At 38.4% G+C, this 16,828-nt stretch overlaps 1 protein-coding gene across 1 annotated transcript in view; it reads left to right on the forward strand.

Moving 5' to 3' along the window:
- Positions 1-6,236, forward strand: part of FASTKD2 (FAST kinase domains 2) — a 13,146-nt gene extending 6,910 nt beyond the window's left edge. The window contains exons 5-11 of the mRNA XM_026853299.1: positions 67-206; positions 485-657; positions 1,037-1,194; positions 2,213-2,434; positions 3,296-3,380; positions 4,422-4,536; positions 4,981-6,236. Coding sequence (XP_026709100.1) covers positions 67-206; positions 485-657; positions 1,037-1,194; positions 2,213-2,434; positions 3,296-3,380; positions 4,422-4,536; positions 4,981-5,100 — 1,013 coding nt within the window. The 3' untranslated portion in view covers positions 5,101-6,236. The remainder of the gene's footprint in view (positions 1-66; positions 207-484; positions 658-1,036; positions 1,195-2,212; positions 2,435-3,295; positions 3,381-4,421; positions 4,537-4,980) is intronic.
- The last annotated feature ends 10,592 nt before the right edge of the window (positions 6,237-16,828 follow it).

Here is a 16,828-nt window from a genome sequence, read left to right on the forward strand (position 1 = left end):
TTTTTTTTTTTTTTTTTTTTTTTTTTTTTTTTTTTTTTTTTTTTTTTTTTTTTTTTTTTGTTACAGAGAATATCCATGGTACTCCATTTCGGCAGTTAATTGTCATTCTGGAAGCTTGTTACAGTCTCCAGTACCGCAACGTAAAACTGTTCTCGGCATTAGCAGACTATGTTAATTCTACTGCCTGCCTTTGGGAGAAAAGACAGGTGAATTTGAACCCAAATAATTTATAGTGGTACTAGTAGAATATCTGGTGCTTTCCATCTCACCTTTCTTCATATTTGTGTTTGATCTTTGGAGAACAGATTTTGGAGAACAGTTAAATGTTTAAAATGTTTTATTTACTGCTGAGTAAAGAAGTAAGAAATAAAAGGGGTGTCACAGTTTGAAAAATTTGCTTTCATTACAGGTGCCTTTCATGAATTAACAGGTAGGATCCACTTCACTGGCTTTCTTGACCTTATAAAACTATCTTTTCTTTTAGATTATCCTCTTTCTTTCTGCCTTCGAGACACTTGGCTTTCAGCCTAGTGAGCTGATGGATATTTTTGCCAAGAAGGTGACAGAAGACCCTGAATTCCTTAACTTGAAAAACCTTTTGATTGTTCTCCGAGTGTATTCACGACTCAACTATGTTCCCAAAGACCAGAAGCACCTGTAGGTTTGCATTTAGAATGCCTAGTAATATGTTATAGAGTCATTATAGAGTTATGTATGGTACGTAGTATTTGATTTCAGTTGCAAAAGCATCCATAATCTTGTTTTATTAATCTGTAAGGTAAATTTACTGTGTCTTTTCACACTTTTTCTACATAAGCATTTTTCTCTGGAAAATGGAGACCTTGGTTCTAGACTGACCAACAATCTGTTGATAGGTAGCTGTATCCTCAAAGAAGAATCAAAAGCTAATGTTAGATTGCACAACATATAATTCTGTCAGATAATGAAGATTTCTAACTTGTATTTTTGTTTGAAATCTGTATTTTATATAGCCTTTTTTGTGTATTAAGATACTTCTCTTCTGCTTTTGGAAAAGGTTTTTTGAGACTCTTCATAGCTGCTTGAATAAGTACCTCCCTCAGATTCCCAACACAGAACTTTTGAGGGCAGTGTATTCACTTTGCATCTTAGGATATCTTCCTCATCGTGCAATTGATGAGCTGCTGCAAAAGGACAGCAGGGATGAACTGTCAGGTCAGGCCTTACTTTGTTATGTTATTGTTTGAAAAGGGATAGTCTGCCTCTGTACATAATTTGTTCTAATTGTGTTAAAAGTTTAGAAATGAAAGAATGCAGACGTGATTAAATATTAAATTATAAGTCCTCAAGACAAAGCTAACATAGTGATGGTGATCTAAGTGATCTGTTTCTGCACTAGGGCATCAGGCTTATTGTCTTGGGCCCCACAGTGGCAACAGCTTAATGGTAGGTGTGCACCTGGAGAGAGGTGACTATGAGATTTGTGGAAATGTTAGAAATGTGTAAGAGCCAGGGGTTCTAGGTTCAACAGATGTTCAGGCATTTTTAAAAACACACGAAGTCTTAACCTTTGTAGACCAACTTTAGTTGCTGGAATCATGAGTAAAAGTGGGGGGTTTTGGCTGCTTTGAGTTATAATGAATTTGGAATGCATTGTAATACAATTTGGTTATCACATTACAGTTCTCTACAGCCAGTAGAGTAGTTCAGTGGAGTAGAAATTCAATGTAGAGTAAAACAGTGTGTCTTGTTGCACCTGCTGTGACTGAACCTGAAAGCTGCAAAGCTGTAACTGCTTAGCGCTTGCACAGCTTAGTACTCTTAAGGTATAGTTTTAAAATCACAGCCAAATCTGATATCCCTCTTTGTTTTATAAATAGCCTTCTATTTGTCTGGATTTTATAAATGGTTTTTATGCATGCTCTCTAATTCCGTGTTCTCCTAAGTCTCCTGTAATAACTCACAGCATGCATAGATCTGTGTACAGTAGAGGGGTAAGACTGGATAAATGGGCAGGTCCCTGTTGTAGACTTTAATATTATAATTAGTGAATTGATGGTGTATATTTAACAATATGCTGAAGATACTCAATAATGCTCAGTGAAAAAACAATTTGGTTTTGATTCCTATATTGAATTTAATTTGCTCTGACAGAACAGACTATAAATAATAATAAATGAAAAATTCTGTGACATGATACATTGGATGTAATATTTTTGGTATCCTTTTTCAGATGATCTTCACGATGAACAGAAGGAGATAATGCTTCAGTGTGTGAAAGCATGTATGGAACTTGATAGCCCTTCCTTCACGAAGCCTGCATTTGTGCTGACTGAGAGTTTCTCCTCACTAGTATCTCCTACTCTCAAAAAGGCTCAGGAGGCACTGATAGAACTTCTGGGAGATGAGAACATGTTTCAGCAAAATGTTCAGCTGCCACATAAATATCATATTGGTATGAAGCCAAGTTACTATCATATTCTTTTAAATGTAGATTTATAATCCACAAAATAATAAGGTCTTAATAACTCTGCATAGGGTGCAAGGGATTAAAAGTGTAACACTTTGAAGACACAGTATTTTAACAAAATATGTACTTGATTGGTGAATGTACTTTCTAGGATTCTTTTATTAAAGTATTTAAGTTAATTTACTAAAACTTTGATAGCTCTTAATTTCAAAATTGCTTTGGACTTTTTGTTAAGCATCAATGAGCAGATGTACATAAATCCAACGTGGCAACCTGTTTTAGAGTTGACATGTTAGTACTATATCACATTAGAAACAAAGCCAAACAGCTGCCTTTTGTTCTCTGGCCTGTTCCTTCTCTGAAGTTTTCACTAAAGTTTGGGTTTCATAACATTTGGGTTCTTTTATATTTTGATGTTGCTTATTTTTTCACCAGCCTCCCAGCTTACCGGTTTTTCTGTATTTCAAATAATTTTTTTCCTAAATATTTCTAATGAGAAGTCAGATTACAGAAAAATCTAAGTAGGTATGACAGACTGGATCAAGACTAGTTTCTTTAAACTATGATTTCACTCCCATAAAGTTATATCTTCAGTTTCCAAAAACAAATGTGGGTTTTTTTTCCAGAGATGTGGAAGCTATAGCTGTTTATATTGCTTGCAGGGAGGGAAAAACTGTCAGTAATATCTAAATTACTTGAGAACAACAATTAGAAACAGAGCAGTGATGGTGTCTGTTACCTTTTTCAAATGAGCTGTTCATTTGAAAACAATTTGAACTATTAATGTTCAAATGGGAACATTAATTGCAACATCTTGCAGTGTTAAATGTCTTGTTTTATTTTCAGATTTTGAAATCAGAATGGATTCAGACAGAAAGAAAGTGCTCCCAATAGCTGCAGCAGATGATCCTGCTGACTCAAGTGTTCAAAGGTGTGGTTTTTGACTGCGTAATTTTTCTAGTAGGCTAGTTTTATTTGTATTTATTTGTCCATCCAGTCACTTCTTTGGTTCACTGATTTGCAGAAGCGAAGTAGATAACTTGTTATTTGTGCTCACAGAAATATAGGAAAATTGACATGCCAGTTCAGAACAACAATTTATCCAGCTAAAACTTAACATTTCAGAGAAGGAGACAGGAAACATCACAGTAATCTGATACTCTTATAATGGGTACCGGTTTTGAAGTACTACTAAAATCCCTTCCAAAAAGTTGCTACATTACGGCTTTAAAATTTTAAGTATTTGTGTGTTCAATTAAACAATCAGTTATTCTCTTAAGTCTCTAAAGTGTGCATCTCAATGATATGTTATAGCAATTAATTCAGCTGCTGAAATATAATTTGAATAAAAAGGATCATCATATCCACATTTTAGGTGATTGATTTAATCTTGTGTAGAAGAATGACCTCTCAGTAACTGAAGTGGGACATATATCATTTAAGTAACACTTAACTAGAATTGGGTAATAACATTTGTGTGCTGGATCACTGCACAGCAATGTATTTTGTATCGTTTGCTTTTTTGGGAAAAGGAGAACTAGTGAATTGTGTAACAGAAACTCACTGTTAGGCTTCCAAGACATTCAGCTTTCCTCACCCTTCCAAGTAGGTTTTTATGGAAGGAAGTAACTTACTCTGAATATTAGCAAAGGATCAAAGTAAATACAGAAGCTGTCAAAATAATGTGGAATTTTGAATGATCTGTTTCCTTTTCATTGTGGGAGAATTGGACCTAATTCTGCTGTAGGTATTTGGGTAGATGCTGGTACTCGTGTGAAGCTCATGGAAGAAGAGAGGGTCTAAATTAAGTCTGGAGAAGGAAAAGGATAATGAAATCTGTGCAGTCCTGATATTTTTGCTTACCATAAAGCTGTATATTCTGCAGTACTAAAGGAAATCATTGAATCATTGTCTTAAAAATGCTTATTCTGCATTTATACAATGGAGTCTTCCCTACTCTTCTTGCTTGTAGATTGGCTTTTCTCTTTGTTCCTCTCTCTGCCTTCTGTGTGGGTACAATGCACCCCCAAGGGAAGTTGGCAGTGAAGAAGCGGCATCTAAATAAACTGGGCTATCATGTGATTCTGGTAAGAAGAGTCCGGTTATTCTCTGTTTTGGTCCTGGTGATGAGTGTGTTTGTTCGGTAGAACAGGCCTTGTACCAAATGGTGAGCCGGTGAGCCTTCTCCAGAGTGGTATTTGTGTATCATCTCTACTTAGAAGGTAGTGGTGGTGTCACTAGGGAGAAAGGGCAGAGGAACTCTAAAACACAAGCTACCACTTAACATTATCAGTGAAATAAATATAATCGTAGTTCAGGAAAAAAAAAGTGCCACTGAATTGCTTTGTACCTAAAAAACCTACATGACTTTGGCTTATTTCCCCTGGTTTTATAGAACGAGTGATTCAAGTCAGCTTCAAAATACACTGACTCCCTGTGGCCTTCCCATCAGTGAGCACTTGGTTTGTGGTACAGGGTAATTTGCTAAAGACAATAGAACTAATGTGCCCTCTCCTTTTCCTTTCTTCCAGGTCCTGAACAAGAAGTTTCAGGAAATGACAAATGAAGATGCGGTTCAGTTTTTGAGAGGAAAGATTTATTCAGAAAATGCTTTATCTTTTTCGGAAGTGACTGTGCAGGATAATAATTAAAATAAACTAACAGTTTGGGGTCTCCTGATCTCTCTTGTGTAATTAATGTAAGGAAGAGATAAGCAGTTTTATACACAACTGCCTACTCCAAAGTATTGCAGATTGAGGAAAGTTTGTAAAGTGAACAACGTCTGCTGATAGTGGGGGTTTTCTTCTGTGCAGTGGGAGTGGGTTTTCATTAGTGGAAGGAACTGCTTAATCCAAAAAGCATCCTGACATTTAATGCTGTTGAAATTTCTTTATCTTTTCTTTGCTTCCCCTCACCCATACCCCAAGTCAAATTTCTCTCTTGAGCAGGGTCAGGGAAAGGAAGCGACTGCTTCAAGTGCTGTTGGAACCTGGCCTACAAATACGCATCAGCAGGATTTCCCCCACCATTCCCTGTGTTCTTTGTACAGAACTATAGGTGGTAAAGCAGTAACTCAGGAACTCAGCCTAAGGTGTATATTAAAAAAATCCAAAGTTATAGGAAAAGTTTCTGAAGAAATCAGTCTTGTCCAGTTTCCAAAGTTCAGGCCAATAATGGTTGTATGCTTTGGCTTTTGAACATTTTGTTTCACTGCTACTGTAATAGATTTTGAGACTTCTTGCTACAAGAACACAGGTCTGCCATGTGTTTATAAACTGACTCTTGCTCTCTGTTCCTGATGTTAGTGGCTCCTTAAAGAGGTGTTGCAATACTCAGATTTGTTCATTACATGCTGTGATGCATCTCCGCTGGCTTGTTATGTAGTGGTGTAATTGATTATGTTGGCAGAGTCCTAGAAGTTCAGAGCAGCTTTGGCCTTTGAGCTGAAGGAGCAGAAAGAACTGGTACATCTTTAACGTTCATGGTACCATTTAGAGGTAAAATCCATTTGTTGTGCTGCAGTTGCTGAAGTACTGAGTAAGAGCATTGGAATGTTCAAAATACATTTGCCAGCAACCGCTTGCTTGTTTCTGCGGTGTAATCAGATCTTCAGCGACAGTTTTGCTGTACCATAGCCACAGCCCAACCGGGATGAAGGGACACACTGATACTTTCTACAGTGACTGCGTGCTACCTAACGGGGGTGCCCTTGCTTCACTTCGTAAGCTACAAGCACTATGTTCTTTGTCTTTCTGAAGTAGCGTGGTCGCATGGTTAAGGTATTACAGTGATGAGATTAAAAAAGGTATTACAGTCATGGGAGGTGAAAAGAAACAATATGCTTGAAAAAAATGCCCTGCCCAACTTCTTGCAGAACATACAGATAGAATATGGTGCACATTTACGAAGAACGCTGTGCAACCAAAGAAGCATTGCCACAGCAGTCTAGCATGAAAAGCAGAGAGTTGTTCAGCGTTTCAGTCTGAAATGCAGCAAAACAGATTTGATGCAATTGCAAAACTTAACAACCAGAGCAGAGGCTTGTGTCCCCTTTTTTGATCTGCTACTTTAAGAAAGCATTTTCTGTACAAATTTATCCATGAAGCAGACTGCTCAGAGCCATTCAGATATTCTGAGCTGGCTGGCTGACTGCTGGTTCTGGCCTGCACTGGACAAGGTCTGAAGTGCTCTGTGCTAGAGAGCTGGGTTGGTGCTGGGTTTGGTGCTGTTCAAACCTGAAGCCTTGCAAACCAAGCTAATGTAGCATCAGCTGTGGCTCTCACTTGGGCTGGGGAACTTTTTCCTCTGCTTCCAGATTTTCAGTTGGGTCATCAGCAGCAGGTATGTAGGTCCCGTCTCTTCAGGGACAAAATGCCAGGCAGGGAAGTGTACTGTCTTCTTGGGTGCCAGCAGCTCGGACAGAATTAGCCACCAGTGGGCACAAGATGGCATAGCACATTACATTAAATTAGCTTATCACCATCTTTTTTTAAGCACATTATGAGTAGGTGGAAACTTACACAAGCGGTATGGAAGTGTAGTAGTCTGCCATAATGATCACCTTGCTTATTAAAATGTCTTGCTTTATGCTACCTTAATAATTTAAGTCGTTACTATGTCACCTACACTGATTCATAGTTCCAAGCAGTAGGTAGCTGCTGCCAGAGAGACTTCAGAGCTGGGGGTTTCTTGAATCTTTACATCTGCTCAAAAGCCGTTCTGTGGCAATGTCTGAAATAACTTTAGGTTTCTCAGGTATCCAGTTCGTGTAGTAAGGGAGATCTAATCCTCTGTTTTGTGCATTACAATCTGTGTTTAGAATACCATTCTCCTCTGTTCTGAATCATGCTGATTAAAATTAGTGGGAGACTCACAATGAAGATCAACAATAATTATTTTGCACCTGTAATTGCAGGTTTTGTCCCTGCATGGATTGCTAAATGCGAAAGGTGCAAAATCCCCTTTTTTAAGCCAAACCGATACTAACAGATGTTTTTAGCCAGCTTGCTAGTGAGGCTAACAGGAGATGCAAGCTGCACCTTCCTCTACCATTTTCACAGTCTGCCTGCAGACTCAGGAACCTGTGTTTCTACCCTTTATTCACACTTGGAACACTTTGTAAGTGCAGTGGCTGGGAATTTTTTTCTGAGCAAGGAGTGAGAAACCAGGAAGCTGAATATGGCTTTATTTCATATAGACCATGGCTGTGTCTTAATGGATGGAACCCAGACATTTGCCGTGGTGTTTGACTCACTGAAGGTATTTCAAGGGTGTATCCAATCTGTAGCAAGGCCAAGGTTCTTAACCCCACATAAAGTGAAAATAGGTAATTTATTAAGTAAACTAAATTGCTGAGGGAGGGGAGGATCTTCAATGAATTGAAGGCTTGTTAAAGAAGATACAGCAAGTATAGGGCTTGGAGTAATTATGTAGCTATGACTTAAAGACAGCGGACTCAGCTGCACAGAGCAACCATATATTCAAATAGATTCTTGTATGAAGGCAGCATATTTTATTCCTGGGCCACAAAGAGGTCTGAAAAGTAGAGCCATACAAATCTTCCCTTCATTCTCAGCTAGGAAATACTTGACTTAAATATTTGTCCTGCTAATCTCAAAGAAACAGATACTGCCTTTTATGATTCCTGGTTTTTACATGCTGCTTCCTGTTAAGACATCTTTTCGATTCATAAATCTTATCTTATTACAAAACAGTAAAATGCCACGATAAAGCTGCCTTATCTGGTAAATTTTTCCTTGAGAATAACGCATATAATATTCATCCTTTAAATTCTCCAGGTCATCTGAAGGATATCCGCATTCAAAAGGGTGACAAGCTCAGATCATTGTCATGTATCACACAGTCAGTAAAGCATTGTGAGAAAGATTTATAAATATAATTTATTTAGCAAACTTCACTGGCCCAAGGATGATGTTAAGCATTGCAGGATGTGTGAACAGATCTAAAATGAGAGCAAGAAACAGGACGGCAGAAGATGTGGGCTGCAAGGGTGAAGAAGGCCCTTGTGTGAACAAAAAATAAACTCGTACCATCTGAACAAAAATTAAACAAAGTTTGTGAAGTAATGCAGAATGAGAAGAGTGAGTGTTTGGAAAAAAAATAATTTCCATAAACAGCTGGATTTGAAGACCCCGATGACCTGTAGCTCTCTCCTGCTTTGATTTGCTTATGTGTAAAACCACTTTTGAGCCCTAAGTCCAGGCTTCCAGGGGATGAAATATTCCAGCCACTCATTCACAAGAAACATCCATGAACTCTCTTTAAAACTTCCACCTTATTCTCAGATTGGCCAAGACATTCAAAAGTGACTGGGAAAGAGGGACTAAAAGTGCACTGTAAGAATGTGATTTTTGTTAAGAAATCAGAATCTAAATAAACTGGAGCTTGGAAATAGAGAATGAAAGACTGTTTCTCAGGTATTGCAACTATTTCTGCATAGCCAAGAGGTTGCATAACGCAGAAACCTAGAGATGTGGTTCTGATCAATTGCTGAAGTGAAGAAAATACTAAGACTTCCCTCTAATGCTTTTTTTTTTTTTTTTTTCCCCTGGCCATTGCAGTAGGTATTATTTTATATTGCCATTTGTTAATGTTAAGCTATTCTCTTTGCACTCAAATCTCAGAGCACATAAGCTTGCATGAATGAGGTTCCAGTTTCAATACCTCTTTACTGACACTAGAATACCTGAATTAAAAAAGAATTACAGGCGTTTTGTGGATCTCAATAAAGGTGAGTATTCTCTCCTAGGCAAAATGTGCTGGAATTAGTTATTTCAGAACAAAAGCAGAACCATGGTTATCTGTTGTTCTCTACATGCATACTTTTAAAGCAATTATGCTACTTAAGCATAGGTTTGACTGAACATATAATCCTGTGGTTTTATTCTTTTCTAGTAACCATAATGGTTTTAGTAGTTTTGCATTGTTCTTCTCTTTTAAGTGATGCAAATATAATGGAAATCCAAACTACATTTAAGATCTGTCCTTCTAGTTGTAGCAGGTTTTTTCCCTTTTTTTCATTATGTCTGGACAACCACAATATGAAGTCAAATGTGGGGGCAACTGTAAACAGCCACCCAGGAACAAGAAAAAGGGGAATCTGTCTTTGGGTCTGCAGCAAAGGTCCTTGTGTCCACAGATAACCAGTGAGCTCTTTGTCTCATCCTCTTCCCTCTCTCCGAAAATGCTCCTGTGCTATACTCCAGTAACATTGTTGCCATGGCACCCATCAAAGCCCAGATAGGCTCTTGCTTTATGTAGCAAGATGCAAATTTTTATAAACAGGAGGATTTCTTTTCACTGCTATAGGTGAGGGGCTCTATCCATGCCTCCAGACAGAGGCAATTTACTGAACACTCTGGCATTCCTGAGTATGTGCCATAGTTTACTCTTTATCAGTGTAATCCCCAAAAGGCACTTGCTAAATTTTCTGTGCCTGTTTGATTTTTATGGCACAGATTCTGCTGCACATAAGCTGTCATGTGTACTCGACCACCCTTTAGAAAGGTGGGGAAGTGTGTGGGGAGTGTGGAAAAAGGGGGAGTGGCTCATCAGCTGGTTTAAATTAAAGCCAGAGTATTACAGCAATATACACCAGCTGAGGCTGTGGCTCGACAACTTCAAAGAAGAAAACTTGAACTGTTATGTGAGCCCATTTTTCTCCTTCTGCAGTAGGGAACAGCTGGTGAATCTGACTCTTGACTGCACAGAGGCTGGTGTAGATGGTGAGAATTGTCACCGAACTCCTGATGTGTACTGACACAGATGAGACAATATTCAGGAAATACACAGTGGCTTGTGGAGGAGATTATATATTTGTATGTTAAGATGTTATTGCACATGATAGCTAGGGAGAGAGGAGAGACCAAGCATGGAGCCCATTATCTGAAATGTCAGTCACATAATAAAAGACTTCTTAATCTTTTAAAATACACATATTGAAGCCCAATACTGGGTTGTTAATTGCCCTTTGTGCTGGCTTAGCAGTTAGGTATCAGCTTCAGCAGAACAACAGACGGTTCCTTGACACAGGGAATTCTCCAGAAAATACAAAGGCAACCTAAATCCCTTGTACACTGTGGTGTATGAGGCAAGAAGAGGGCAAAGACTGCTGATGGTTTAAAATATGCTTCATTTTGCCGATGAATGGCTTGTCCCAGGGACATATCATCTTCTAAATGAATCTTCAGTTGGGGTCACTTCTGTATAAATGTAAGGAAAACAATGGAGATCTGAAAAGTTAAGCATGCAAAACAATACATGTGTGCACCTGTGTTTAAAGATTTGCTCTGTTATCAGTCTATGCTCAAGGAACAGTACAAAATGGTGAATGCTTCACTGATGTCAGCAGGACAACTTCCTTCTCAGTAGACAGTACTCCCCCCAAAAGGTAGTACTGAGGAAGACGAAGGTTGATTTGATTTCTGCTGATGCAGAATAAAAAGAGAATTTTCCAAACTTTCCGCTGCTGGTGGTATGTTTGATACTCACTTGCTGAATCTAATAACTCAGTATTTGAAGGGGGGAAAAAAAGAGAATGACAATGACAGTATAAAAACCATTCTCTCAGAACAAAGGGGAAGATGATCTCACATTAAGGCATTAGACAGAGACATGGGGCATCTGAGTTCAGCTCCCTGCTTGCCACCACTTATCTGTCTGCTCATGGGCAAGTCACTCAGGAGTCAAATTGCTTGGATTTGTAAGCTCTTCCAAGCAGAGTTGGTTGATATTTCCAGATCTGCTCCTTGTATGAAGAGTAGTAACTGTTCAGCCATGAGAGAGGAGAAAGTCTTGGCTAATTGTGAAAGAAACAGCTCCCTTTGCTGAAGAACCCCAAAACTTGTGACCAATGCAAGCCATGTCAACAGCCTTACTGCAAACCCACCCAGCCCTGTCACAGCAAGCACTTTAAAGTTACACTACCCAGTCCCTTCCTACCATACTCTGAGCAGCGACGGTATGTTACAAAATCAGACAAGCTGTTTCTACTACTGCGCGTCACACCCATACATACAGAGCACCCTTCAAACCTGGCTTAGAAATTCTTTAAGGTTCCTTTGCAAAAATACACTGGAAATTCTACTAAGTTACGTAAAAAGGATGTATTTGGCCCAGTCAAGATCTGCTTTGAAATCTTTTGTCAGATACTATTTATTTCACTGATAATCACTGAGAGTCCTCAGAGACATCGCAACAATTTTTTGACAGATCCTCACGCTGGTTAAGGATTTTGGAGCATCACTCACCTTGCATGGACATACACACATAACTGCATGCACACAAGCAATACTGTTATGCTCAGTGGTGCTGGTATTAAACAGAAAGCTAAGTGTGTGTATCGCTGTTGATAGAATGGAGGCCAAAGGTTAATATGAACATGTTTTATAGCTGCAAAAGCTAATTACTTAAGTTAAAGTGAATACACTGTATATTACTTGGGTCTAAGAAATCATATGCAAGCATATTCACATCTAATCATAAAATATTTTAGTACTTGCAATAAAACTCATTAAAAATAATGGTGGTTATTCTAGAATACAGTGCAGTAATCTTGTATTTTAACCATTAAGCAATAATAGAGACTTATGTGCTGTCCTTTATGGTTCTGCTAGTAACAACAAAATTATACTAGTTTATTTACTTACAAAGCCAATTATTTTACTTAAAAATACATGATAGTCTTTGAATGTGATGTGACATCTTCTTTAAAAAGGCCTAATTAAAAAACCATATTGTTTTGACAGCTAAAGGTTTACAAGAAATTTTGTTTCTTCACAAAATCAAGGATTCTTGCCTAATTCTTGACCACTCAGAACATCAATATAGGATCAAACACTTCTGAAAATCCTCTCCCCTCCCCGAGCAATACCTTTGAAATCATAGTCATCAGAAGGCATTCTTATGAGGGAAAGTTTTCAGGACTGGAGAAGGTAAGTGAGAAAATCTAACTGGTCTTTCTGACAATGGATTCAAGCACAATAAAAACTGTCAGCAAATTGACTCTTTCCTTTGATCAAACTACAAGAGCAATATTTTGCAGCCAGCTTGTATGTGTGGACTTTGGGTTCAGCAATTTACCATTGCACCTGAAATTTATGACTAGTATTTTTTTTAAAGTTAAATTGCACAACCCTTATGCAGACAAGTTTCCCATAGGCATTGTGTTTACATAAGGACTGTAGGGTTTTGTGCACAACTCTTCATAAAGGTGATCATCCTTAACTCCTAGAACTGAACCAGTAGTGTTTGTTACCTTTTAGTAACTGGTGTTAAAGGATCAAGTTTTATGTGAAAGGATCAGCTCAAGGTTTCTTAGCAGTGACATTTTGCTGTCTAGAGGATGAAGGAAGAATAACCACCCCAGCCACATGTTATTAAGTAAAGACAATTCACTAACATTCTTCTTTCCTGGTTAAAGAAAATGATGTCTGAAGAAGTTGGTCTGCCAGCCTAATTAAACCAGTTCTGGTTTTGTCAGGCAGCTTCAGCCCACTTCCATAAGGAAATGCTTACTTCAATGGGCACCTCTCTGGTAACAAAGCTGTCTAAAAACTGCATCGTGGGACTTGTAGAGAAAAATCAGGTGTTATTTACCACACGGACACAACACACTGATATTTCCAGTTTTGGCTCAAAATATGTGAGTATGCCTGTGTATAAATGCTGTAAAAACTATGGAGAAATCTTTGACAGTATCTGTAAATGTGTATCTCCTGAAATTACTAGATCATGTAACAATCATCAAATTAGTTCCGCTAAACTAAAGCTTAAGTATCCTCTGTCACTTGATGATCTCCAGGACGCTTAAGGTCGGCCTAATGGAACTAATTTTAAGGTTTGCTTTTAATATTCTAATCTAGTGTATGTTGGCTGGAATTCTTTCTGGTTTAAGTTTATTTTTAAATCCCAAATGTAAGGTTAATGGGGTGTTTTCAGTGTAATCTCAGAGAAAGAGAGAGAAAGGAAAACTCAGCAAGATGACTAGAAGAGAATTGTCATAACTCAGCATAGCTTCCATATATTCCCACTCATGCTAGGGCTGTTGCTGGTGCTAATGAGGTTTGAGAACAGTTAGCACTGTCGAATCACAATGGAGTTCGGAGAATTTCAGAAAAACCTTTCTCTAACAAAGCTGTGAAAGCTGAAGACTTGGCATGCTGAGGGGAACAATGATTCACATTGCAGACCACACAACGTATTGCTGAATATTCCTACGCTACAGAAGGAAGACCATCTACTTAATATTGTAGAATGAATTCTAATATTTTGATCATTGCTCAGAAAGACAAATATCTTTTACACACAGGAAAAGACAATACCTATAGGATAAACTATCTCCTATGACAAGTCAATGGGAAACTGAACTGTCAATTCATTGTGTGCTTCCTCTAAGTAAAGCTGCAGTGATAACCAGAGGATATTTTAGTGAAACGGCTGAATTATCCACCTGCCTTCTTCAGTGGAGCAGAAGATGAGGATTTAAGTCACATTAGTCATCATACTACTGTATTGACCGTACTGAGTGATGATTCTGTCTTGGACACTGTGAGTTTTCTGCAGCAATGAGAGAAGGAGATTTACTGGAGGATGATTTTCTCAGAATCAAGGTGATGATTTAAAAAAATGATGATCATGATGAATTTCACCTAGTCCTAGTTTGGTTTTTAATTCAGATGGAGTTAGCGTGGGATTTAGCTGTTGAACTGGGCAAGCTTGACATGATGAACTGTTGTTTGTGGAGACATGCAGGTGTGTAAGCTTTTTGTCTTTTTAATAAGCTCTTTGTCCTTGAAAGTTACATGCAACTCAGTAGGAAATCTGTGTGCAGGCAGCTAACAGGATCAAACTCACCACTATATGATAGCTGTTTTAAACATGTGGTATGCTTCAGTAAGGAATCTTTAAACAAAACAGTTCTAGCTTGTGGCTGTTGCTACACAGACTGTATGCAGATAAGTCACAAATAGCTGAGCATATGTGTGGTGCAAGGTTAAAACAATAACAAGCAGGTCGAATCATTCAAACACTGGAAATCACTTTGACTCCAGGCCAAAAGCTTAGCTTGAGATGATATCAGTATGGGATAAAAAGAGGATAAACTAACAGGCTTAGCAGCCAGCTTGTTGGAGTCAGCATATAGTATCCATACTTCCAGCAGGAGAGCAGATGGTCATATATTTAAGGAAGCACCAGATAGGGAGTCAGGAGATCTGAATTCTATTCCTGGCTCTGCAGCAGTGTTCCTATGTCACCTTGGGGAGTCACTTTTTTCCCCTTTTTTCTTAATCTTTTAAGTAGTGGAAATAATATTTGCTTGTCTCACAGGGCAGTTGAGAGGCTAAACTGATGTTGGAAAAAAATGCTCTGAAGCTCTAAAGAGGAATGTATGGGAGAACTGCAAAGTAAACTTGTTTGGAAGAAAAGACACCGCATGGTTTCATATGCCATGTTTGTGCCATATGTTTATGACCTTTCCTCTCCCCAGAATGTCCCATGCCTTTCTGCATACAGTTTTCAAGGAGAGAATAAATGGATTAAGCTGCCTTGCACATTTGCTAGAAAGATAAGCAGCTGCCAGTAAGAACCTGACCAAAGAACAGACTTTATTACTGAGAGAGACATTATTTATGCCCAAGAGGGCAATAGGCTTGTTGAAGTTAACTGTTTGTCCCAAGATGTTTCTGCATTCGTGGCAGAATAATGTCACTAATGGCTCTTATTCTGAATTCAACAGTGCTGCTTGCAAGCTGAACGTTAAGGACATACTTAAGTATTGTCTTTTATGAACAAATCTTCTGCTGAAGTCCCAAAACAAGTCCGTTTTTTTAAGCAGTGAGAAATGCCTGTGATTATTTGCACAGGACTTTCATCTAAAGCACATCAAAATCAACTGGACTTCAAAGGAATTTGAATCAAAGACCTAGCAAGCAACTGTCATTTCTTCTGAATCCTATGCCCATTAAGTAAAATGACCCTATCTATCTTCATAACTATTTGGCATCATAAAAATAATGTTTTCACCACAGAGTAAACAGCATGGAGGTGTAAACTTTGGGCTGGAGTTGAATTTGAGCATGTATCATGATTTGCTCCATTTATCCATATCTTTTGCAAGAGGAAAAAAAAAAAAAAAGGGAAAAAAAAAAAAGATGAAGCCTTTTGGTTTTTTTCCTCTATGCCTCGATTTTTCTTGTTCTTAGATTCTGAGTCCCTGTGAAGGGATTGAATCCCAATTCAAAGCCAGCTCTGGTAAAAGGGCATAGATGACACTGCAGAAGACTTCAAAACATTAGTCCACCTATCCACTGCTATGGCAGTAATGGAGACAAAGGAAGCAAAAGCAAACGTTATCTGAGCAGATGCCCTGAATGTCAATATGGAATATGGTCTTCCAGCATGAGTTTATTTTTCTTATTCCTCACAAATGGAGCTGCCTCTAATCCTGTAAACTGGACTTCCTTCAGCTCTTCTGGAAGTCACTGTGGGCTGGAGGGAAGTATTCACCATTTTCAGGCTTTTGAGCAGGTTATAGTGGCAATAACATGGGAAGGGGATGATGTGATATATGGAGAAGAATATATTATTAGACTGGGAGCAGACTTTTAAGCTGTTCCCCTTTTACATTGGGACAGTTTTGCTGCCTGTTTCCTTGATGACAGCCTTGTTATGTAAGAGGACTTCATACCTTGCTGAGAAATATTTACGGAGATACCATAACTACAGTCCATTGCGTGTGTACACAAACAAACCGACTTATAGGACTCTCTTCACCCAAAATCCATTCAGTTTTCTGCATCAAATTACCAGAGGATGGCTTTAATCCAAAAGAGAAGCTGAGTGAAACAATTTCTTTCTGAAGAACTGCGATTTATGTGTAACTGTAGTCTATTAAGGAAGGAATTCAACTGTTTACTCTTGATATGTGAACTAAGCAAGAAATCAAATATTTCAGATACTAACCAGCCCACTGTTTTGAGTATATAACAAAAACACTCTTTATGATGGTGTAAAGTTGATAGTCTGTGGCCAGAGACTGATCTGGACTTCCAACTGAAAGTGGTTTAGATGAGACTCTGATGTCCTCATCTTTCCCTTTTACAGGAGTATTGGCTGTTTCGTTCATGTCCTCTTTTTAGCTAGACAAGAGACAGAACTGCAGTTAACCAGTCAAAGGAGTTCTCCACAGAGACACAAACACAGGAAGGAAGAGACCAAGGATGGAGCTTGTTTTACCACTTTTCTCTTGTTCTTCCCATCCATCCCTACAATTTTTATAAGCTAAACTTTACTAGTTGCCACCAACCTTGCAGGTAACACTTTCTCTAATGACTACCAACTTTGTCACATAACATTTTC

The sequence above is a fragment of the Athene cunicularia genome, assembly GCF_003259725.1.
Source record: "Athene cunicularia isolate RWA chromosome 7 unlocalized genomic scaffold, athCun1 chr7_part2, whole genome shotgun sequence".
Classification (NCBI taxonomy): Eukaryota; Metazoa; Chordata; class Aves; order Strigiformes; family Strigidae; genus Athene; species Athene cunicularia.